At 42.8% G+C, this 25,717-nt stretch overlaps 1 protein-coding gene across 3 annotated transcripts in view; it reads right to left on the bottom strand.

Moving 5' to 3' along the window:
* Positions 1–20,887: 20,887 nt before the first annotated feature.
* The window catches only part of CALCOCO1 (calcium binding and coiled-coil domain 1), a 44,640-nt gene continuing 39,810 nt past the window's right edge, over positions 20,888–25,717 (bottom strand). For 2 of the 3 annotated variants that reach the window (XM_083352444.1, XM_083352445.1), the window contains one exon: positions 20,888–25,192. In XM_083352444.1, the coding sequence (XP_083208570.1) occupies positions 24,997–25,192 (196 nt within the window). In that variant the 3' untranslated portion in view covers positions 20,888–24,996. The remainder of the gene's footprint in view (positions 25,193–25,717) is intronic. The other variant, XR_014491180.1, reaches the window with a different exon arrangement.

The following is a 25,717-nucleotide window of genomic DNA, read 5'->3' as shown; positions in this document are numbered from 1 at the left end:
GAGATGCTTGAAGAACTCAAGGAAAGTAGAAGAGGTCTCAATTACGGTAATCTCTTGCTTCCAAGAAGCCACGTCCTGTTCACTAGTGCTCTTGTTTTAGAATTCCCTTTATCCTAGTGTCCTTCCTCCAGAGATTAGGTCTTCAGTGAGGTGATCATCCAAGTGATAATCATTATATTGCTCTAAGTCAAAAGACAGCCTCTCTGTGGTAACCCAGGTATGAACAGCCATTTCTGCTGGTTCCTGTTCTACTAATTTTCTGGATTAAGTTGGATTAAGAAAGTGGTGGGCTCTTGTGTTTATTTTGACAGAACTTCATAAAGTTGAAAAGAGTTGCTCAAGAGATAATACCAAGAAAACATAATAGCATATGTATGGAACATAGTTGGTAACTGTGCTATCATAACACTTTTATTATATCTGAAAAGTGGCAAAGGCCTGCCACTTCTTTATGCCAGTCAGAGGAGGAGAATGTCAAGGTTCCATTATTTTCATTTCTTCCTCTTCCTTTTTCATATGTTCAGAATGTCTAGAATTTCATATTAACATTAATTTGAAATAAGGATATCTAGTCTTTCTGAGAGTGCTAACTGCTTAGTGTGGAGAATCTTTGGAATTCTGCAGAAAATTCAAATCCCAGTATTTCCTGGGGAGATGGCGTGTCCGTGAAAGCAGTCTATGTTCCTCCTTATCTTTCGTTAGAAGACAAAGATGATGCAGAGGTAAGTATTTTATAAATGTGCTTTAGGAAATGTTCTTTAGAAATCCTGATCTTACATTCAAGAATGGATCTGGTAGTAAATAAAAAGGCACTTTTATTGCAAGAAAATCTGGAATCCTCCAGTGGTAGTTGAGGATGTTGCTTGGGGTTGATGAGAATTTTGTGCCCCAGCATATGGATGAGCCCATATATCCCTCTTACCTCTTCTAGACTATTTAATAGACTGGGAATGTCTCTGTTAACTTTAATACCTTTTTGCTATTCTCTTCTTGCCTAATCTATCTCCCTGCTGATTGCATTTAGGTGTTGCTCCTCTGCCTGAAAGGCACCCAAGGTAATGTATGATATTAAAAGCCTAATCCAAATTTACTTTAAATTGAAAAAGATTAAAGTCCACATACAAATCTCAATTTTTTTTCCATTTAAAAAAATGTTTCTGCCTTGAAATATGTAAGACCATCTTTGTCATAGTCAGTGGTTCATATTTAGGTAAAGGTAAAGGTTCCCCCGCACATGCATGCTAGTCGTTTCCGACTCTAGGGGCTGGTGCTCATCTCCGTTTCAAAGCCGAAGAGCCAGCGCTTGTCCGAGGACGTCTCCGTGGTCATGTGGCCGGCATGACTAGACACCAAAGGCGCACGGAACTCTGTTACCTTCCCACCGTAGTGGTCCCTATTTTTCTACTTGCATTTTTACGTGCTTTAGAACTGCTAGGTTGGCAGAAGCTGGGACGAGTAACAGGTGCTCAACTCTGTTACGCGGCACTCGGGATTCGACCCGCCAAACTGCCGACCTTCTGATCGACAAGCTCAGTGTCCTAACCCACTGAGCCACCTCGTCCCTAGTGGTTCATATTTAGCTGGGTGCAAATCTAAATCCTTTAACTGCAGCCTCAATTATAAAACAAATGCATGGAATAATTCAGTAATCTGGAGAGAAGGAGAAAGTTGGATTACCAAAAGGTGCACAGCTAGCCCAATTCCTTTTTTTCCTATGAAGTGAAAGCTAGTGCATGTGATTTTGGACTCTATACTTAAAGATATACATAGTCCCTACTCTAGATGTGATGGTTTCTTATGGAGTTATTTTGATGGGAATGTGCATTACTATATTAATTTCCACATGTGATAATTTGGGCCTGCTGCATTTTGTGGTCGGTTGCATTGCTGCTGTTCTCTGTGCTACATGGAGCTGGGATGCTCAAAAAATTTCTTTTTAATTTGATTGCTCTATTGGTTGGTAAATAGCGATGAAAAGGTCATCAGAACTAAATTTACATAATCTCAGAGGTTTTCCCCTTGCTGTGCTTCTGATTACAACATGACAAATATACATTGATAATATTACGTCGAATGGGGAAGTTCCAGGTTCAATTTTGCTTTTTGTTATGAGCTCCATATGCAGCCTTAAGCAACCCACAGTTCTCTTAGGTTTAATGCTAACTACAATATTGATATTATAAAGTTGACGTATTTAATAGGTTCTTGTTCGAGTTACTGAGGTAATGTTAATAAAGAGTGCAGCATAATGTAAGGTTGGCCAACTGAAATGATGTCACCTCTCATGCCACTTGAATCAAGAAAGATGTGGATTCCTTTCTAAACTTAGCCATGAATCTGACTGGAAAATCTTGGTTCGTTTCACTTCACTTAATCGACCACACAGAGCAATTATAAGGATTAAATGTGGTAATAGCTGCAAATTTAACTTTCTCCATCCCTTTTGATGTGAATGAACCAAAAAACTAAATAGAAACAAAATGTCTGGATTTTTTTTTCTTGTTTTCTGAAGATTAGAGCAGTTTCCAGTTAGAAAGGGCAGGTTTGTGGCATTGGGGAGGATTTTGTAATCATCTTCTCCATGGTGTTTTTCCACCTGAAATTGTTCCCAGTCCCCATAACTTGCAGTTTATCCTGTATTTATATCTGAATGTTCTGACCTCTCAAGATAGGTTTTGAGTGAAGGGGCTTTCAATGGCAAAAATAATGAGGATAGAAAAAATATATCATATTTAATATCCATTCTTTAAAAATCCCAGTAAGAAAGGCAGCTGCTTCTGTCCCCTCTACTTCATCTCTGCTCTTCTTCTATTCCATAGAGTGGGATAATATATGATATACATTGCACTGCTTTTGAAGCAGCTCTTTCAGCTGTACCTTTGGCAGTAACTTGATCTTTGCCAAAGGGCAGGTGGTAATGTTGACGTCCATGTTCTAGGAAATTTCACTGTTGAATTTGGCAAACAGAGTAACATGCAAAAACCTACCCAGGTCAGTTTCCCTCATCAGTTGGCAATCCTCCAATACCAGCAAATGTTGAATATTGGAACAGGAAGGAGAATGTTGTTGTTCAGTCACTAAGTCGTGCCCTACTCTTCGTGACCCCATGGTCCACAACATGCCACACACCCCGTCCCCCACTGTCTCCTGGAGTCCACCCAAACCTATGTCCAATGCATCAGTGACACTATCTAACCCTCTCTGTTATGTGATCATGATAGCAGCGGCCACTGACACCACCAGGTGGTGCTGTACTGCGACAGGATTGGTTGGCCTGCAGACGGCGGGAAATTCAGATAAAGGGATTGGCTTTGGGTGTACCTGGACAGGTATATAAGGGGTCAGTCAGCCCTATTGTTCCAGTTCAGTCTGACTACAATAAAGAGCTGACATGCTGCACTCTAGTGGCGATGAGGATGGGGTGCTGCTTCATTCAGAGCTGAAATCACTAGTTGATGCACGAGCTGAAGTCACTAGGGACTGAGGGAAGAGATACCTCTCCCTAAATCCATTCTAACAAAGCAGTATCCGCCGGATCGAACACAGCATGGCAAAACTCAGCCAGATCTGTGAATTTGACGTCAGCCAGCCCGAATGCTGGGAGTCACATCTGAGACAGGTTGAAGGGTACCTACTGGTTAACTGGATCACGGAAGACTGGCATAAAGCGGTAGCCTTGCTGTGCCTCAGTGGACCGGACGTATACGATGTGGCTGTCAGGTTGTGTTCACCGGTGCACATCACATCCGTTTCGTACAAGGACCTCATGGACAAACTAAGTGGGCATTTTATGCCAAAGAGGTCTGAAATGTTCTGGCGGTTCCATTTTGCCCAGCGGATGCAGTTACTGGGCGAAGCGATGGTTAAATACATTGCGGCTGTGAGACAAGCCGCCCGTCTTTGTAAGTTCCCCGATCTTGAAGACAGAATACGCGACCAGATCTTGTTAGGACTAAGGGACAACTGGCTGCATCAAAAAATACTCGCAAAACTGTCCATGAGTCTGCAAGAGCTCCTAGACGAGGTGATGGCCCACGAGACATCCAGTGGCTCAGACCAGCCCACACATCGACCCAGCAGCAGCTCAGAAGGTACAGTCCACCAGGAGAGTGCTGCATATGGCGGAAGCGGGGAAGCGGTCGAGGAAGAAATTGATGCCGTACTTCAAAGACTAGGGAAACACCTAACATGGCGTGACAACGATGGAAGCCAGCGGAAGACCACAACGGCCAACAAATGCACTGGTTGCAGCTGCAGCAGCTGCAGAGGAAATGTCCAAAAATGTGCCAGCTGCGGAGGGAATCACCCGAGAGCAACCTGCAAGTTCTGAACTGCGAAGTGTCGTTCCTGCGGCAAGACGGGACACATCCAAGCCGTCTGCCGGAATCGCAACCAGGACAGCCTGCATGAACTTCAATCTTTGGATACGGCGCTAAAAGGTACTGAGCCCCCCCAGCGCACACCTAATTTTTGTGAGAGCAGGAGGACTGTGTCTCACACAGAAATCCGTCTGCTCACCCCAAAAATTAAACTAGAGGTCCATCTGCAAGGTGTACCTTGCAAGATGGAGCTCGACTCCGGTTCCGCAGTCTCAATAATTCCTTATGAGACTTTTAAAGTGGTTTGTGGCCGGAGCAAGTGGTGGGTTCCATTGAAACCCACCAGCATACAGTTGTCCGATTTCCAGCACGCCCCTATTAAAATCAAGGGGGAGGCCACCATGTTAGTGGGGTTTAAGGGTCCCTTGGACGTACTGGTAACCGAGGGACAGAGGACTAGTTTAGTGGGGCTGAATTGGTTTGAGGCTTTGGGCATAGGGATCTCAGGGATCCATAACACCCAGCCAAAAAGCCTCGAATCCGTCTGCAAAACATTTAAAGACGTATTCAATGGCAAACTTGGCAAATACACAGGGCCCCCCATTAAATTTAAGCTAAACCCCAATGAGCTGCAGGTACGAATTAAGCCCCATAGAGTTCCATTCGCGCTCAAGCATAAGATTGAGAGCGAATTGGATAAGTTAGTTAAACAAGGGGTGCTAGAGCCCGTGGAGGGGGGAGATTGGGAGACCCCCATAGTTACCCCACTAAAGGCTAACGGGGAGATTAGAATTTGTGCAGATTATAAGGCCACGGTGAACCGGGCCTTAAATCCACATGCTTACCCGGTCCCGACGGTCCAGCACGTCCTCTCTGCAGTCCAGGGTGGCGCCATCTTTGCCAAGTTAGATCTTGCGCAAGCGTACCAGCAGCTCCCGGTTACCAGGGAGATGGCTGAGGCTCAGACAATTGTAACACAGAGAGGGGCTTTCAGAGTTAACCGTTTGCAGTTCGGTGTTTCTGTACCTCCTGGAATTTTTCAAGAGGTGATGGAAAAGACTCTGAAAGGCATACCTGGAGTATGCCCTTACTTTGATGATGTCCTGATTGCTGGGGAGTCTGAGGAGATTTTGGCTGACAGGCTGCAGTCTGTTTTAAACAGATCCAACTCTGCAGGGCTCAAACTAAAAAAGGAAAAGTGCAGCATTGGAGTGGCATCCACTGAATTCTTAGGGTTCAGAATTGATGCCAAAGGAATTCACCCAACTGATAATAAGGTAAGAGCAATTAAAATGGCTCCTACCCCTAAAAACAAGGCTGAATTGCAAGCTTTTCTGGGATTACTTAATTTTTATCATGCTTTCTTGCCCCACAAAGCAGCAATTGCTGAGCCTTTACACAGATTGTTAGACAAGAAAACCCCATGGAATTGGACCACTATCCATGAACACAGTTTCAAAAATTTAAAACAACTTTTGTCCAGTAATTCAACTGTCACACATTTTATAGAAAATAAGCCCCTTATGGCGTGGGCGCGGTTCTGAGTCACATAGAGGAAAATGGGGAGCAGAGGCCTATTGCTTATTACTCCCGAACACTGTCCAGGGCGGAAAGAAATTACGCTCAAATTGATAAGGAGGCCCTGGCAATAGTATCTGGAGTCAAGAAATTTCATGACTACCTGTACAGCAGGGAATTCACTATTTTCACAGATCACAAACCTCTGTTGGGGCTGTTCATGACAGATAAACAAAAACCACAAATTCTATCCCCGAGGATGCTAAGGTGGTCCATATTTCTATCTGCGTACACATGCAAACTGGTCCACAAACCAGGAAAGGATATGGGCCACGCAGATGCATTAAGTAGTTACCTTTAATCATGACCGAGCCTGATCTGGCGCCGGCCGAACAAATACTGGCTATCCAAGATCTACCAGAGTGCCCTCTCCAGGCTTAGGACATTGCTGCCGGTACCACAGCAGACAGGGTCCTGAGCAGGATCTTAATATGGGTAGTCTCAGGGTGGCAAGAGAAGAGTCCAGGCCTGGAGTTCCAGGCATACTTCACAAGGAGACATGAGTTGTCTTCTCATAAGGGATGCCTATTGTGGGGTAGCAGGGTCATTATTCCAGAGAAATTGAGGGAGAAGGTTTTGTAGTCGCTACATGAAGGACATCCAGGCATAGTCAGGATGAAGGCATTAGCATGGAGTTACGTGTGGTGGCGTGGCCTGGATAAAGTTATAGAGGAACAAGTAGCAGGATGCTATGTTTGCCAAAGGTCCAGGCCAGAGCAACTGCACGTCCCTGTATACAAGTGGGAAGTAACACACACTCCCTGGTCCAGGGTACACATCAATTACGCTGGACCATTTCAAGGACAACTGTTTTTGGTGGTGGTAGATAGCTATTCCAAATGGCAAGAGGTAGTTCCGGTTGCGAGTATGACCACAGCAAAGACTGTCCAGGTGCTCAGGGGACTATTTGCCACGCATGGCCTGCCTGATGTGTTAGTCTCAGATAACGGTCCACAATTCACATCTGCTGATTTTCAGGCTTTCACCAGGGCCAACTTGATTAGGCAAGTCACATCCATGCCTTTCCACCCGTCGTCCAATGGACAAGCAGAATGCATGGTGAGAACGACTAAGGACGCGTTGAGACGCATCATCAGTGGAGACTGGCACCAAAGGTTGGCTCAATTCCTTCTGGCACAACACACCACACCATGCACAACCACTGGCAATAATCCTGCAGAACTACGTTGGGGAAGACAGCTTATCACTAAGTTGGACAGACTCCACCCCGACAGAGTGGCCGCAGAGACAGAACAACCAAAACTCACCAGGGAACTAAACATTGGTGAAATGGTTTGGGCTAGGAACTATGGGCTGGGGCATCTGTGGATTCAGGGTGTGGTGTTTGACAAAACGGGGCCTTTGTCATACATTGTAGAGGTGGAGGGAGGCCGCCAGGTCAGGCGACACATAGACCAATTGAGGAAGCGTGCTCCTGAAAAGTCACAAACCGACCAACCCCAGCAACCGTCAACAATAGGTCCTGGGAAGGAGGAGGATCTCACAGTCATCAAACAGTTGCCAGAGAGTTTCGGCAGGGCTGAGCAACAACAGGCACAGGCCCACCACGACAATGTGGTCGTTAGGGCCCAGAGCCAGGACTCAACTAATGACTCTGCTGACAAAGCCGGGGAGCACAATATGAGATGGTCATTCAGGACTCATAGGCCCCCCCGCGTATCTGGAGGACTATGTAAGGTCATGAGGGGGAGGGTCACATGGTGACTCAAAAGAAATAACCAGTACAACAGTATATTCGTTTTTGTGTTGTTTATTGTTTGTTCTTCTGGGGGAAGGGGTGTTATGTATATAGATGGGTGATCATGATAGCAGCGGCCACTGACACCACCAGGTGGCGCTGTACTGCGACAGGATTGGTTGGCCTGCAGATGGCGGGAAATTCAGATAAAGGGATTGGCCTTGGGTGTACCTGGCCAGGTATATAAGGGGTCAGTCAGCCCTATTGTTCCAGTTCAGTCTGACTACAATAAAGAGCTGAGATGCTGCACTCATCTGCCTGCCGTCTTCCATGCGGTCCAGAACCCACGACACAATACTCTCATCCTCTGCCGTCCCCTTCTCCTTTTGCCTTTGATCTTTTCCAACATCAGGGTCTTTTCAAACAAGTCCTTTCCTCTTATCTGGTGGCCAAAGAACTTCAGCTTCAGCTTCAGTATCTGCCCTTCCAAAGGTCACTCAGCACTGATTTCTTTTAGGATTGACTGATTTGATTTCCTTGCAGTCCAAGGGACCTTCAATGTTGGGGTAACCTTGGGGGGGTTCATGCATCAGACTGAGATTCTAGCTGGATTGATTTGCTTAAGTTAATACACCACTGGCTTCTGAAGTCTCTTGGCAGTTTAAGAATAGCTAGAAGAACAATTAAAAAACAACAGAGGCATAGGGAGGTAACAGGGATGGCCCTTAGCACGGCAATCAAGATGGCAAGACGGTGATCAGCCAAGCTTTTTCATAGCCTTTCCTCTCCCACCCATTTTTCCTTTTCCTCCCCTCCGTCAGGCAGGAGCTGCATTGCGTTGCCACATGGCCCATAACTCTTGGCGATATTGTATGTCTTTTGTGGAGGGGGGCTGACAAATTGTGAAGAAATATTTAATTGATTTGTTTATAAATTTATTTTGTATCTTGCGAGAAATCCCAGGCTGTGAATAAAGGGTCAGGGAAGGAATAAACAAAATTTATAAGGTAATAGAAAAGCACCATCAAACAGTGAATCATGTAATTCAATCTAACAAGGAGGACTCCGCCAGGCCGGTAATAAAAAGGACTCACCAACAGCCTATAAGGCAGAAGACAAATGGGATCTGGAGAGAGCGATGGAAGAAGAGGGAGGGAGGAAGTGGGGGGAACAGCTACCCTTCAAAGGGGGGGGGTCGGGTGGCAGCAGTCAGGAGGCACCCAAAGTTCAGGCTTGGCAAAAAAAAAAAGAGGTTCAATGCTGCAGGTGCAATTTTGCAGGGCAATACCTGCATGGGAGAGGGAGAAGGGGGGACATGAAAAATGTGTGTGAGTGTGTGTGTGTGTGTTATGCCAGCAGGCAAGCTTGATGAGAGGCTAGTGGGCTGTTATACCGGCCAGGAAATAAAAGCTTTGTTTTGGAAAGGCGGAGAGAGGAAAAAAAACTTGGGTTACTGCTTGCTCATTTTTTTTTAAAGAGGGAAGAGGGAGGGAGACCTCCTCCTCCTTTATTACCACTGCTGAGTTCCTCATAAAAGTCTCAGCCATAACTACTGGATGCTCCATCTCGGGAACAAATAAAGACTCCCTCATTAAAAGGGGGTCCTATCGGCTGCCCCTTCCTGGGTCTCTCTCTGGGTCTGGAATGATGAATGGGCCAGAGGGGGTGGCAGCAAAAGCTGGAATTCCCCTTCCCTCCCACCGCCCCAAGGGTGTGAATAATAACTATATTTTTATTGCACCTGTGCATATGTGTATGTGTATGAGAGAGAGAGACAGAGAGAGAGAGAGAGACAGAGAGAGAGAGAGAGAGAGAGAACGAACATATTTTACTTCTTGTGTATCCCAATATGCCCGTCCACATGAGAAACCATTTTACGTGAGGAGAAGGGAAGATTCCCCTCCCCCACCCCAAGGCAGATAAGGAGGGCGACAGTCACAGAGAGATTCAAAGGTCTCTGGGGTGTATTCAGGGAAATGATGAAATGATTTGATTCATGGGGTTGTAAAAACCCCAATATGAGATGCAACTGCTCACAGGTTTTCCCTCTTCCACCTAGTCTGGCTCTACTACTCCTATACTTACCAAATGATTTGTTTGGAAAAGGGTCCCCTTATTCCAGAATAAGGGTGGGAAGCGGCCTGCTCCTCAGTTGGAGCCCTAGCTTATTTAACGCAACATTGCCTGTATGGATTTGTACAAACTCCTCAGGTTTTCAGGTGAGGGTTTTCTTAACCCTATTTAGGGATTAAACCAGAGGCTTTTTTTTTTTCCTGTCTAAGAATTTGTTCAGTTGTTTGAGATGTAACTCTACTTATTTCCATATTAAAAGCACTTTTGCACAGATACCATTGCCATTTACCAATCTCTCTCACTCTCAGAGCCTGTCCTTTTATTTTATTTATTTATCATTTTTTTATCCCACCCATCTCCACTATAAGGTGATTCTGGGCAGCTTTCAGGTTATAAAACAAGTAAGGCATAATTTAAAAATTTTAAACAACACATAGCTATTGTGGGAACTCAGGACAAGCCTACCAAAGGTGACCAGTGCTCTCTCCGGCTAGTCTCCTACCCGTGTCCCCATCCTTGCTTTTGTCTTTCATATTAGGAAAGTGTAAAATATGCAGGCTGCTACGCTGCAAGGATTTTGGGGTGTTATGGTGGCTTAGTAGCTGGAGGCCAAGGGAGAGAATCAAGGCACCAGAAGATGGGGATTGGCAGGGAGATTCCAGCCTATTCCAAAATGTGGGCTCCAGCATGGCAAATTTTGCCATTGGAACTGGACTGCAACTAAAAGAAAATCTGCTCAGCTGTCCATCAGTTCTGAAGGTGTGGGATTATTGGGAGAAGATATTACGTTCTATTCAGATTGACTGAAGTAGGACAAAAGTCCTTCTAGAACTGCCATAAATTAGATTAGGGCTGCAGATTTCAGAATAATCACTAGTTGGAAAGTTTCTCCATGCTTTTGCTGCTATCCAATGTAAATGGGAATTTTTACAGTCCATATCTGCAGATAAAAAATCCGAAATGTGGTTGGTCCTAGCTTTGAGTAAACTTGCAGAGAAACTAAGGTCACAATCTCATGGCATGCTTACCAGTGACTAACTGAAGAATTAACCTAGTTGGCTGAACCCTGTTGGCTGAGTTTGCACACCAGGTGTTGTGCAAATCCAGCCTATAAATACATTGACAAACATTGCAGAAAAAGTAGTGTATATTAATCATGCTTCTTACTCTTTAAATCTCACAATACTCAGAAAGATAAGTACTTCAGATGAGAAATCACATACCATAATAATCACAATGTGTGTAATTGTGCGTGATGTAACACAGCCCTTCTAAAATATCAACTCTGTCTAGCTATTTGTCTGGGGTTATTTTCCAGCATTAGTAATTGGTTGCTATCTTTTCAATCAATGCAACAAGCTAACAGGGACTAGACCCCTTGGAAAATCTATTCTCATAAAATACTATACCTATCTATCTTTTATATATATATATAAATGTTTAACTGTTTCAGATACTGAAACGGGAATGGCTTCGACCCAACATATTTGTATGAGATTAAGCGTCTATGCAAAAGCACACATTCTTTGACTACAGGTTAGTACTATAATGGTGCTGTATAGAACTGAAGATAATACTGTAATAATAATAATAATAATATTAAATAACATTAAAAGAATTGTTATTTGTCTAAAGGATCTAATGTGAATTTTAGGCCTGTTTTAGGTATGAAAGCTGGCAGGATGACTTTGGCCAGCCATTCTCTCTCAGCCCAAACCACCTCACAAGTTTGTTGTAGTGGGGAAAATAGGAGACAGGAATGTTGGGTATGTTCATGCAGTTTTTTTTCCCTCTTGGCTCCCAATCCTCTCTGGAATAAGTAACCCTTATTTCATATGATCTGTTTCCCACATACACATACATAGATTTTTAGACTAGCCTTTCCTCAAAGTAGCATCATTGAAATACTTTTGGCCTTCAACTCCCAGAATTCTCAGCTAGGATGGCCAACAAATTCTGGGAGTTGCAGGATGCCAGGATGGTTTAACCCAGTTACCTAAACCTTCACAGAATTATATTTGTGCCAACTGAACAAAACAAATAGCCAGTGCTTTTTTTGTAAAAGAAAAAGGTGCCGGAACTCACACATGTCATACAACCTCCCTTGCCTACCCTACAAGGTTCCATCCAAAAAAGGTGCCGGACCTCCGTTCTGACCGTTCTATGAGAAAAAAAAGCCCTGCAAATAGCTATGATCAATGACCTTGATAATTGCATTAATTTTACAGCAGACCACAGTTGTGAGGAATACTTCTGGCACAGGAACTCAGGTGAGGAAGATTTGCATATGAAGGTTGTTTGATGCTTAATGGTGAGCAGATGCTTCTATATAGAAAGGTGTACTTCCAAATAAGAGGAAAAATAGGATGTACTAGCAACAGCAGCAATAGCAACAATAATTAACACTAGATTGGGAATGGAAGATTCTAGAACCGATAAGACAAACTCTGTAAAAGGTCAAGATGTGGCCTCGACATAAGACAAAGCCATAAAATGCGTTCTATTTTACTGTATATCCATCGATCCATTTTTAAAACAGGTTAAACAAATTTGTTTTTCCTTGGATGGTGAAGATGTAGTAATAGAAAGGATGTTCTCTGAGTAGAAAGGTGAGATATAAATTGAATAAATAAGAAGTCATTTTAGTAGTAATATTACTAGTAAGGGTCAAGGCTTCTTAGCTCACTTCAGTAGTATTATAAATCACAGTTTATATAAAAAAAACCATCTCCCTTGCCTGCCCCTGCCCCTAGCCAATATGGAAAAAAACCACATTTCTCTCACCCTGACTTCTATTTCATAATCACATCCCCCACACATCAAGCTGTATGGATGAAAGCTTCACAGCACATTTATTTCCGCTCTTCACCTCACTTCTTCAGTTCTTTAATCATTGTATATGTCTACAGTGTAAACCTAAATCAATTTTACACCAGGTTAGTAATAATTAACAACCATCGAACCTTAGAATGGGTTGGTGAGTGGCTTGCAATCTTTCCAAGATTACACAGGCCAGGATTCTCTTTCCCTGGAGAAAGAAAATGACCATCACTTCAGAAATGTTTGATAAAAATCTCTGCCTTCAAAGACGAAGGGAGGGCATGTATAGAGTAGCCTTCTCCACTTAGTGGCATCCTTGTGTGGGGAGGAGAAGACCCCAAATTCTCAACCACGCTGACTGAATTCTGGAAGTTGCACTCCCAGTATTATCTGGAAGACTGCAGGATGGGCAATCAATCAATCAATCAATCAATCAATCAATCAATCGAAACTTCCTAGCTGAAAGAGCAAGTAAACGTACATTGCCTCTTTCCCAGTTATAAGGCTGCTATTTAAATTGGGGGATATGGAGGGCTGCGTGTAATCAATCCTCTGACACTAGTTATGCTGGCTGGGAGACAAGGATGATTGTAATCCTACAACATAAAATGGAAACTAAGTCTTGGCAGCATCATAAACTCTAGACTTACTTTTTGGACTCAAATATAATACTAATGATAATGAATAAACATGTTGGTGAGATAATGTGCATATAACAACTAATTAGTCATGTTGTAGAAAAACAGACAGATAGGCAGAGTTTGCACTTTGTTGCCGCTCTGGCTATTGGGCATTGATGGAATCAGCATTTGTCACTGGGGTTCTTGACCTTTGGATAGTCCTAGAGAGAGAAAGAATACTTGGCAAAAGCAATCACATCCTGGTTTTCATGCCTCAGAAAACCTGCCTAGCAATTTCTCTCCTTTGTGCAATTATGGAAGCCCTGATGCTGAAAAGATTAGTGATACTAACAGTTTGGTTTTCAGGAATTACTCTGGACATTTTTTTTATTGTATCAGTTACTGCATGCTTGCTATCTAATTCGGTTATGTTTAGTTTATGTGGGGTTTGAAGAAAGTGTGCTTTCATTCACTATTATTGATCCATACTCCTTCATGGCAAGCAAATATCTCTTTATAAAAAAAGAAAACTGTGCTAAAATGATTTCTTGATCCGGAAAATTTTTGAATATCCTTGCCACCCGACTAGTTAAGAATGATCTAAGAAGAACAATTGGTGTTTTTTTTGTAAGCAAAATGGGGAAAAATCCATTTCGAGATTACAATAAAGAGAAGACACCAAAATCTCTCGCGCGATCTTACTGTAATCTATGAATCTAGACCACAACTGATCATTCTGGAAAGTAGGAAAAAAACTAAATTATATGTAATTGTATTTTAGGAGGCATTCCCCTTTTTCCTTCTAACCAGGGCATGACATGTCCTGACAAATTCTTTCCCCCCCAAGGCAGGATAGAGGTCAATAACAGACATGGCAAAATTCATGCTGATGTAGTTTCTGGTAGAATTAAAGATTGATATATAAGCACTTCTTTTGTTGACAGGGTGATGTCTCTGCTTTTTAGGCTGAGCGCCAAAGAATTGAGGCCTTTGAACTCTGGTGCTGGAGAAGACTCCTGCGAGTCCCTTGGACTGCAAGGCGATCAAACCGGTCAGTCCTAGAGGAGATCAACCCTGACTGCTCTTTAGAAGGCCAGATCCTGAAGCTAAAACTCAAATACTTTGGCCACCTAATGAGGAGAAAGGACTCACTGGAGAAGAGCCTAATGCTGGGAAAGATTGAGGGCAATAGAAGAAGGGGACGACAGAGAATGAGGTGGCTGGATGGAGTCACTGAAGCAGTAGGCGTGAGCTTAAATGGACTCCAGAAGATGGTAGAGGACAGGAAAGCCTGGAGGAACATTGTCCATAGGGTCGCGATGGGTCGGACACGACTTCGCAACTAACAACAACAAATATAAGCACTTCTACCCAGTAAGAGGAAACACCTCCTTCACCTTACCTTACAACTCTACAAAAGATGCCTCATTCTGGGCCCAAAGATTCCCAAGATCTACCTTGGCATGGTAATGACTAGCTGCTTGCCTCAAATCAAAGCAAAGGTAATATAAATGGTGAATTCTGAAACAGAGTCATGTCTTGATTGATTTTCCCTACAAATGTAGGGAAAAAACTGTTGCCCTAAAATGATTCTAGAAGATGGGGCACAGGGCCTGGAGGGGAGAAATCATACCCACAGCAATCTCAAAAGGCCAAAAGGTGCTGGGGCTGATCTCAATCCCAAGGGGTCACCTGACTGCACTCCCCATACTAACAAAGCATGTCCCATTGTGTCCCTGGCCAATTTTTCACCCGCCTAACAAGGAAAGGCAATATTGACAATAGTACATCTAGAGATAAATTAAAACAAGCTCAAGTATGGTGGGGGATGCCTCAGCTATGGGCTGGGGATCCGACTGAAGCAATTGCACGAGGGAAACAAAAGTCGCTGGGTCATATTCATGGCCCAGTTAGTTGCAAGAGATGAAAACATACAGAGCCAGGCCAAGTTCAATTTAGTCACAAGGTGTTGTCGTGGAAATTGGAAACTGCATTTGGAGAAGCCTTGGCCTTGTTGAGCTACTCAGGACTGCAATGTTCAGGGATGCCTTCACAGGCCCTGGTTTACAGTTTAAAACTGAGCACACTAGAGCACATTCTTGCCCTAATGGAGGATGCATCTTCTGCAACCCCATCAATCTTTCCTCCCTTTCCAACCGTAGGATCTGATCAGGATTTTTGACATTACTGCTGCTCCAGTTCCTTTCCAGATACCATAGACTCTCTTTTTTCTTTTCTCTCTTCTTTCCACTCTCCCTTCTGCAACCCCCAACATCAGGAGTTAGTCAGGAATGGACACGCTGGCTCCTTAACAGCCCCCTGATGTATGATGCAGCGGGAGTGATATTGATCACTTCTCATTAGAAAAGCTTCTTCATCACCCAGGCAAAGTGTTTCTCTGCTCCCCTGACAAATAGGAGTGTCACAGGGTACTGACGACATCATATATCCTTCTCCCCTTGCAGCCATCCCCTCCCACCTGAGGCACTACGCTTTGCAAAGAAAACATCATGCCAGAAAAACTCACATTGGGGTGCAGTGCACTTGGATGGTGGAGGGAAGTGGGGGGGGCAGGAAATGCCACTAATTGGTGGAAAGGATGGGAATTCTGCAGAATCAAAGAGCAAGCGGCAATAGAGCAAGTAGGAGAGGATCAATAGGGCATACTTTTACAGTAGTTTGGCTCAGTGAGAGAACTAAAGCTGAGAAAGATGAGATTTTCCCCCCAGGATGCACTAGAGACAATGTGCTGAATTTACTAGACTTGGGGTAAAAAATGCTGCTTTTCTTTTGAAGAAACAACCAAGTCTTAGAGAAAGTGAAGGTGAGGAAATCTTAAGAGGTGAAATTATGTTATGTGCTTTGAGAAAAGAAAAAAGTGCTTGGGGAAATTTTTTCATGAGGATTACTGCAAATATGCTTGTCCACAGCTAGATTTCCTTCACATAAATAGGTGACCTGCCACCATTTAAACAACAACGAAGTTCAGCTTCCTTTATGAAATGGCCTTGAAAGAATTGAGGCCCTTTATTGCCTGATCAAGGAACAGGATTCAAACCCGTTTTTGAATTATCCCATCTAGATAATGCTGCTAGCTTCTATTTCACATGGCACCTTTCATCCTCATCCCCATTTTCTTATTTCATTGTTCTAGAAAGGGTAGCTGTAATCTGTGGTTATATCGCCCCCCCTTAACCCCACCTGAAAGGATTGTAGTGCAATTTTTGCTCTTACCTTCAGAAGTCAGTTCCATTCAGGGGGCTAGATCTACAGATAAATAGCTTCGGGGTTACAGTCTGACAGTAAGACTCATGCTTTTAAATGCATCTGACTCTCAGGTAAGTGATTACAAAGAGACAACATGTATTCCAGCCTTCCCCAAATGAGGGGCAAGTCTCACAATGCACATACTTGCATCAGAGATTGGAAGCCAGATATGCTTGATGATATCACCACATGCATGTCATCGTTTTTGTGTCATTGGGGTTTGCATACGGGTATTGCTTTGAATTCCTAGAAATCCCCTTTCTGTGAATTGTTTTCAAAGTTGAAATTCAGACATCTAGAGCAGCGGTGGGATTCAAATATGTGAACAAACCAGTTCTCTGTGTGGATGCCCCTTCTGGAAGTCCATTCTGGGCCTGGGCAGCAAAAAATTAGCTACTGGTTCTGCCGAACTGGTGCGAACTGGCTGAATCCCACCACCGATCTAGAGTTATTTTCAAGTTGAGGAATGCTGCTATATTTTATTAAAGCTGTCCTCCACTCAAGTGCCTTCTAAGCACTGTTATAACCCATGCTTCATAATCACAGTTGATAAAAACCTGAGTGTGCTATTCCAGTACCTTCTGGAATTAATAAGATGCAAAGAATATAAAAAAACCCTTACAGTATATTTGTACTTCTGCACTGGGATCTCATGGAAAGATCTTGATGTTCTTTTTAATTTGTGCCACATTGGTAGCCTGTAATCATTTTACGTCCCATCAATATCTCAAGAGTAGTGACACATTTGAACTTTGGTGTTGGAGAAGATTAGCATATCCAGTTGAGAATAGCACACATAGCCAAGAAAACAAATATATTCATAAGTGAACAAATCAACCCACAGTTCTTATTCAAGACACAAAAGCCCAGACTCAAATTACCATTTGATGAGAACAGCTAGTTCTCTGAAGAAGTTTTTAATGCTAGGAGAGGTGATAGGAAAGAGACAATAAGGATATGAAGCAGCAAGAAAAATGGACTCGATTATTTATTTTTATTTATATCTCTTTGTTTTTATAAATACCTCAAGGCAGTGAGCATACATAATATTCCTTCCTCCTTCTGTTTTCTCCAAAGGGAAAAGGGTTAGTTTGAGAGAAAAGAGTGACTGACCCAAAGTCAGCCAGCTTTCATGCCCAATGCAGGACTAGAACTCAGCCTCCTGGTTTCTAGCCTGATATTAGGATTTAGGATTTATTAAATTTATATGCCGCCGTTCTGCCTAAGGACTCAGGGCGGCTCACAACAATAAAAATTAAGAGACATAAAATACAAACATTAAAAAAGAATTAATATCTTAACCACTAGACCAAATTGGCTCCTTTTATTATATCACCAACTATAGCCACGAGGGGGACACTTTTGGAAGACCTGAAGAACCATATTGGGGACAGGTTGTGCTGGAACTTTATGGTGAGTAACATTAGGTAAAGGAAAAGGTTCCCCCGCACATGCATACTAGTCTTTTCTGACTGTAGGGGCCGGTGCTCATCTCCGTTTCAAAGCCGAAGAGCCAGCGCTTGTCCGAGGACGTCTCTGTGGTCATGTGGCCGGCATGACTAGACACCAAAGGGGCACGGAACACTGTTACCTTCCCACCGTAGTGGTCCCTATTTTTCTACTTGCATATTTACGTGCTTTCGAACTGCTAGGTTGGCAGAAGCTGGTACGAGTAACAGGCGCTCACTGTTACACGGCACTTGGGATTCGACCCGCCAAACTGCCGACCTTCTAATCGACAAGCTCAGCATCCTAACCCACTGAGCCACCGTGTCCCTTGAGTAACATTAGGATCAATCAATATCCTAAAAATCCTAAGATCTTTTTTTTCCCAAATGTCATTTTCAGTGGAACTGCCTGGTGCAAATGATAATACTTAGTGGTGTATCTTTAGAATTAGGCTTCAAGGTAGATCTTGTTTAGCTAATGCTGTTTTCCTTATATCATGCGATTTGGTGGGGGGTGGTGAAGGGGAAAGAGGTAAGGCTATCGTTCCACTCCAGTTTACTTGGGGTTTTGAACACAAAGAGTGTACTGAGTAGCTATAGATAGGATTGCAAAGGCATCTTGGCCATCTTTTCTCAAGATCACCTTCAGATATTTTGGGTTTCAGCTTCTATAATCTTCCAGCTAGCATGGCCATTAACCTGACTCTCAAAGGCTTACACTTTGAGCTGTTAAGTAGTGGTGTAATGGAGCAGGAACACTGGGAAGTGCAGAAGCTAATAAATTGGATATTACAATATGTATTTCTGCTCTTTTGCTTCAGGTTAAATCTATGTCAAAGTATGTCCTTCAATTTTCAGGGGTTTTCCCTAATCAAAAAGACTCTCGTTTGAGTATTTCAGAACCTACTTTATCCTTGCAAGGAGATGGAAAATGCTGTTGCTTATGCCTTTCTTAAAACTCAAAGGAAATAATTCCCACATGATAACTTTGGAATTTAATTGATTTTGCTTCTGAAGGTGACCAGAGAGAGATGATTATACAATAAAAGAAAGAATATGAAATAAAGGGCTTTCATACGTACTACTTGGTCACATTGTTAAGTTCAGGAACCCTGCATTCATCTGTGAAATATTCTTTTCCTTTAAAATATTTTTGAAAACTCTTCCTTTCAAATCAAACTGGACAAGAACGACTCCCTTTCCCCTCTAGTTTAGACATGTAATAGATTTACACAATTTGTATTTATTTATTAAATTTATTTGATACCCATCTCGCCACAGCCAAGTCTGGGAGGCTTACCACATAAAAACAATTGTTTGACTTGTTTGTTCTATCCTTGGGATGCAAGTCTCCAACACTAAAGTCACCTTTAGCTATTGCAGTATAGAATTCACCTGGCGACCACCCTCACTTTGTTTCAGAACAGATTATAAAAAGGAAGATGCCTTAACTCGTGGCAGAATTGAATCTATTTCACAAACTCATCTAATTCATTCTGTGTAAAGGCATTCCTCCGTAAGGTCATCAGCTTGTTTAATGTTTAACCTATGGGGAGAGCTGAATTTTGAATGTATTGATTTTGTATTGACTGGGTCTCAGAGTCCAACTTCTATGCAAGTAGGCTTAAGTGCCTTCTGCCTGTTGAAATTAGTGGACTTCACTATAGAATTTTTGTGTGCTTTCAGTGGCATTAAGAGACTTTCAGGCACACTGTAGTGCTAAATTATTTTTAAGTTATATTCCTGTCTTCTCCCTCTTCCTTGCTTAGAAAGCAGCGGGTACATTCCTGAACCAGCCAAATACCCAAAGAGCGTGAGAACAGGTTAAATCAAGGAGCAGGCGTCACTTGGCAAGCCCTTGACTCTGCTTGTAAATACATCTGAATCTATTCCGAGGGAATTCTCCTACAAGCCCAATGCTTGGCCAGCCATTTCTTATCCTCCATATTCTCCATCCTTGTAGAAATGTCCCAGCACAACACCTGGCTTCTCTGAAGCCAGCTGACTGCCCCCTCCTGCCCTGCTCAGTTTCCATCTTATTCACCCCAGATAATTGCAGCAGCTATGAGTCAGGTTGTATGAATGATCTATAGATCCCAGGTCACCCATTGCGCTTAAGACTTGGATTGCAACACTCCATTACTATTGGCTATACAAGGGCAGAGCTTCCATCCGTACAGCCATAAATCTAGCCTCGTTGGGCCATCACTCAGCCCCACTCTGCCTGTCCATCTTCACCTGCCTGTGGGTCTTTTGTATTTTACATTTCTAATTAAATAAAATTACACACACAGACACCCGAGACAGACACACACTGGGAAAGAAAAGGTGGAGGGATAATGAATTCCTCAATGATTTGCTGTTATATTTTAAAGGGTCCATAAAAGCCAAGGGTGATAAAAATTGATTTTGTCGTTATCTGCTCCAGTGCTGGAACAGGAAAAGCTGTTCCCTCCTTCCCAGGCATGCTGGTTTCCCCAGCTGGGATTTGGCTGTGGTGAGGACTTACAGCAAACTGGGACTTACTGGTGGGAACTAACAGGCATGGCAGGAGCAGTTTTGTTGGACTAGGCCAGAAATACTGCTATGGGCTTCTCAAAATACCAGGGAGCAGAGACGGTAGAATGCACCGATGCTGCATAGATATGAACTGCACAGATGAAAGAGCAAATATTGAACAGAATGAAATGATTGGTTTTATTAATAAGGATTTTACATCTGCTGCTGGATCCAAAGTAAGCCCTCTTTGCCAGCATGAGTAGAACAAGCTTGTTCAATTCCAAGCAGCCTTCACTTGAACCAAAGTCTGTTGGCAACAATAGTTTCCTGTCGGTCTACATGAGAAGGAAAGGGAATGCCCAAAAGAAAAAAAAAGTTGGTGTTCACACACACACACAAACACACACACACACACACACACACCTCTTTTGCTCTGGTCCCTCCCAAGCATCCTTCAGCCCCACTCACCATCAGCAACATGCAGCAGGAACCTCAACAGAAAACAACAACACATTTTCCAAATCACAATTTGCTCAACTCAACAAACAACAAAAAACCATCGAGCTGCAGAAAGACTGCATTTTATTAGAATAGCTGCAACATGTCATATAAATATAAATATAAATATATACATATATATATACATCCTATACATAGACTTGGGGAAAGGTCAAGGCTGGGGGAAAGGGTGATTATTGCTTTGAGCGGCTATTATATTTAGTAAAAAAAACAACAAAAAACATTAACCGTTTAGGGAAAGGAAAGAAACAGATGAGAACACAAAGCCACAAATGCAGGTAACAATGAATAGTAAAATGTGTGTGTATAGCTATCAAACCTGTGCTGTAAGTGTTTAGTTGCCTGATAGATGGCAGCAAAGATACAGAAAACTCTTAACTCTTTGCTACCATCTAGTGGTTCTGACGGGCATGAAGAGGCATTTTGTAGCATATCTTCGAAAGGCACAGTCCCTAGAGAGGTGTGTCTCTCTCCTTCTGCATCGATACAGCAGGACCTGGATCTTACATTCCTCTCTTGTGACTCAACTGAGAGGTCAAAACGCAAAGCAAAAAAAAAAAAAAGCCCGCAACCAACCCACCCCACTCCGCAATTAGAAGGAAGCAAATGCAAAGCTCAGCAAATGGGGAAACTGGGGATATATACAAGGGCTAGCTTGTCAAAGGAGAGGCAACTAAAGCCAGAGGCTCAGTCTCACACAAAGGAGACACATGCATCAGTAGTCACAAGGCAGCAAGTTGAGAAAGAAGCAATACTCGGCTCGGCATTGGGAAAGAGCAACTTAAGGAAAGAGGTGAGGAGGAAAACAACAACAACAACCAAGTCTACTTAAGGAACTGTGGCTGGTTGAGAACCACCTTCACATTTGCCCCCTTGCACTCATGTCAATCCAAAATGTAAATCTATGGATCCTTATCTCTTCTGCTATGTCTTGGATCTCACTGACTCATGCAGCGCTATCATGATCGACAGCTTCTTCTACAAAATACCAGATCAATTTACTGATGCCATGTCTCAGGTTCCAGTGCTCCTCCAAACTCCCTTTACATCAACGTATTAGGTGCGTTATCCTAGAACCTTGCCCACTGTCACACTGGGAATTACCATGATTATTATTATTATTTGCACAGAGGGAGATTTGTTCACATCGGAACACGTGAACCTAGGTTCCCTCACTTGCAGTTTAAAATGGTGCAGTCCATCACTAAAGCCTCAGATTATGCCTCCGTGGGGGGATTAGCTGCAGGTTTTGTCCAAGAGAGGGAATCGTACTGAAAGAAAGATAATCATGGGTGGGCTTCTATACTCCTACCAGTCAGAACTAGCATTGCATACGGATGCACCCCCAGGCCCTCACCTGAGATTTGCAACAAAGGCTATGATCTGAAGGGGGAGGAAGCCTTGAATTATAAATCACGTTTCAGGGAGTAACTACACATTCCCAATAGTTCAGAACTGCGGATACAATGCAAAAACAAAACAAAAAAAACCTAACCCCATGTTTCTAGACTTTAAGGCAAAAGAATCTGAATAGGACTGGCAAGGCTTCTTTTACTCTAATTGACGAGATTCTGCCTACTATGCAGTTGGTATTGGCACTCTTCACAACTTGATCTTTGGCTATTTGTAGAACATCCCTGCTCTTCACATCATCTGGCTCCAGTTTCTGCCTTTTTCTGCTATTGACATTCTTTGCCGCATTGGATTTGTGCTATTTATGATGAAATTTGTGCTAATATAAATCTATTGTATATATTTGTGCTAATATAATGTATCGTATATATTTGTGCTAGATATAAATCGAGTAATTAAGCTAACTTGGGACTCTGTAGCTTATAGTAATTTAATTTGGTTTTCCATGTGAAACAAGATACATTTGCTATCATTTATTCCGGAAGCATAATTTATTGTTAGTATGAGCTGACTTGCATAATGGGCCTAATTTATGCTAGGGTGAGGAAATGGAAATCTGGAGCCAAAGCACATTTATGCACAGTTATGATCCAAAGCATCGAGATAAGCATGCTTTGATGTCTTCTCCAGATGCATTGTCCCCAGCTAAAAAATATATGTATTTCTGCTTAATACTAATAATACTAATGTCGTGGCAAAATACTATTCCTGTTGCTAATTCTTAGAGTGAATTATTTGATCAATTAATTACATGCTGCAAGGTTCTCTGTTGTGCAATAGCCAATGCTATTTTTCCCCCTGCTCTTTATTCACTTTGGTTCCTTTTGGAAGGAAAATGGACCCATTGCTGTTCTGGTGGGAGATAAAGAAAATTAGCTTGATTGAAACCACTTGAATTCATTTTTAATTTAAGGGTATCTCTTACGAATAACCTTGCCCACCACTTTCCATTCCTTGAGAGTAGTGGCAGTTACTGTACATTACTGTCATGTCCCTGTCCCTCCTTCTCCAGTTTAAATATCGTTGGAATATTTGAGAACAGGAATTATAATAGAATAATTTTGCCTTTTGCTATTTATGTAAAGGTAACAGTCTCATTTAGGAAAGTTATTCATCGTGTTTAAGGGAGAAAAACAACCTTGCCTGGGAGTTTGTATAATTTTGTTCCCTTGTGGTGATGAGATGTGCCGAAAGAGATTTTATGGAATCTGTTCTCTATTTTATTCTAATTTACATGTCTGCTAGTCTGGTTGCTTTAGCTTTTATTTTAAAAAGCCCACATACAATGCTATATAATATACAAATGTAAAGCAATAAAATCCTTTGAGGTTTTGTTGGAAGGGATACCAGTAGCTAAACCAATAAATAGACAATCCATTCATTTGCATTTCATTTCTTTTCTTTCTATTTACATACTGAGGAGTTAAACAATAGGTGGGCTTTCATCTGTTACTGAGCTGTTCTATAACAATGAAGAGAGAGTAGTACCCGCTAAATATTTTTGCCCCCAAGTGTTTTGTAGATATAAATTCAGCCAACTATTTATAACCAAGGAATTGATATCCTTAATTTGAGAACTTCTCAAATACTGACTTTGGGTTTATTCCAGGGATACAGAGTCTGTAACTCCCCAGCTGTGGCTGGATTCCAGCTGAAATCAGCCACAAGGAGTCTTATTGGACCTGGAGGCCAGGGATCAGTAAAGTCCTTATAACAGGAAAACCACATTGGTGCTGCATGGTTGACTGGAGCCTCAATACCTACGTAACTTTTAAAGGCCTTCCTTTTCCATTCATCTCAATACAGCTGCTACTGATAAGGCAACTGAAGCCGCCTCTTCTCTGCCTCCATTTGCTTGTTAATGAGCAGTCCTGGTGGTGCAGTGGTTAGAGTGCAATGTTACAGGCAAACTCTGCCCACAGCCTGGAGTTCAATCCTGATAAGGCTCAAGGTTGACTTATCCTTCCATCCTTCCGAGGTTGGTAAAATGAGGACCCAGATTGTTGGGGGCCAATAGGCTGACCCTGTAAACAGCCCAAAAGAGTGCTATAAAGCTGTAAAGTACTGTGGGGCAATATATAAGTCTAAGTACTATTATCATATCTCAGTTGCAATTGCTCCTGATTTTCTATAAAGTCTACAGAGTCCTTTCAGGGCAAATGTCAGAGTATCATTACCTTCCCTAGTGAGGAGATCTGATGGTTACTGGACAGTGTGAAAACAGCTGACTTCCTTGCACGGTATAGGGACGCCTGACTTCTTTGCAAGGCGTAGGGACCATAAAGCTTCTGGACATAAGCCTAGGGAGGACCTACATATATCTGGTGGGTTTTGTAGATACAAGCATTTTCAAGAATTTTGTAGTACTGGTACAATTGGCAGGCAAACAGGGAGGCAAAGTCATTGTGGATGTGTGTAGAAGATCACACAAAATGCCTGGACAACTATCACTCTATGGTGATACATAGCCCATTCTACTACTATAGTTTAATATCACCTACTTCCCATCCTTGAGGATACTACTCCTGATGCAAGATGGCTCTGACTGTTCTGCCTTGGAAAGGGCCCCTGGAAGACAACCGTTTTTTTACAGCCACCAACCCAATTGTGCTAGGATAACTCATTCTTCTTAAGAAACTCTTTATGAAAGCAAGAATAGAGGGGAGGAAACAGCCTGAATCCTACTGAAACGAAAGAGGGGAAAACAAGGGGACATGATGATGGTGGTGGTGACCAGAAGCTTATTCAAAAGTAAACGGGTCATGGGTGCTGAAAAAGAAGTGCCCGTCAACATGCGTATCAACAGTTTCCTTGTCACTCTCAGGCGGGAAGCGCTCGTGGCAAATGGGACACTCTTTCCAGAAGCCTGGAGAGGGCAGGTCCAAGGGAGATGCACCCATTCCGGATGATTCTGACATCTGCCGCCCTGTCAGCCCACTGAGCATGGAGGAAAAGTGTGGGAAAAAGAAAAAGAGAGAGAGAGAGAGAAGTTAAAAAGGGTGCTCTAAAACTGAAATTTAATAAATTGATCTTCTGAAATGGTGCTGAACATTCTCCCATAGGATTCACTGTGCAAAACCAGGGTAGAGTGGAGAATTGGTTAGGCAGACAAGATCCAAGATGCCCAAGGTGACAGAATTAAGGTCAGTGAAACTTGACCTCCAGTGTAGGCCAAGATACATTAATCGCAAATGAAGATAGGAGAAAGGCTTCATCCTACCAGACACACGGGGACCCTTAAGCAAGTCCTTCACTAAGCATATAGCTCCATGGTGGCGAACCTATGGCACGCATACCACAGGTGGCACGCAGAGTCCTCTCTGTGGGCACACGTGCCATCGCCCCAGTCCTAGGACTTTAGCTGGGTTTTATAAAACCCTTTAACTTTAGGGGTGTGCAAAAAACCTTTTGCTGTCTGCAAAAAAAAAAGTTCAATCAATCAATTTCAACTTCTCATGGGGA

Source organism: Vipera ursinii (genome assembly GCF_947247035.1).
Source record: "Vipera ursinii genome assembly, chromosome: 2".
NCBI lineage: Eukaryota > Metazoa > Chordata > Lepidosauria > Squamata > Viperidae > Vipera > Vipera ursinii.
Note: the sequence above shows the minus strand (reverse complement) of the source record. Positions and strands in the feature narration are given on the sequence as shown.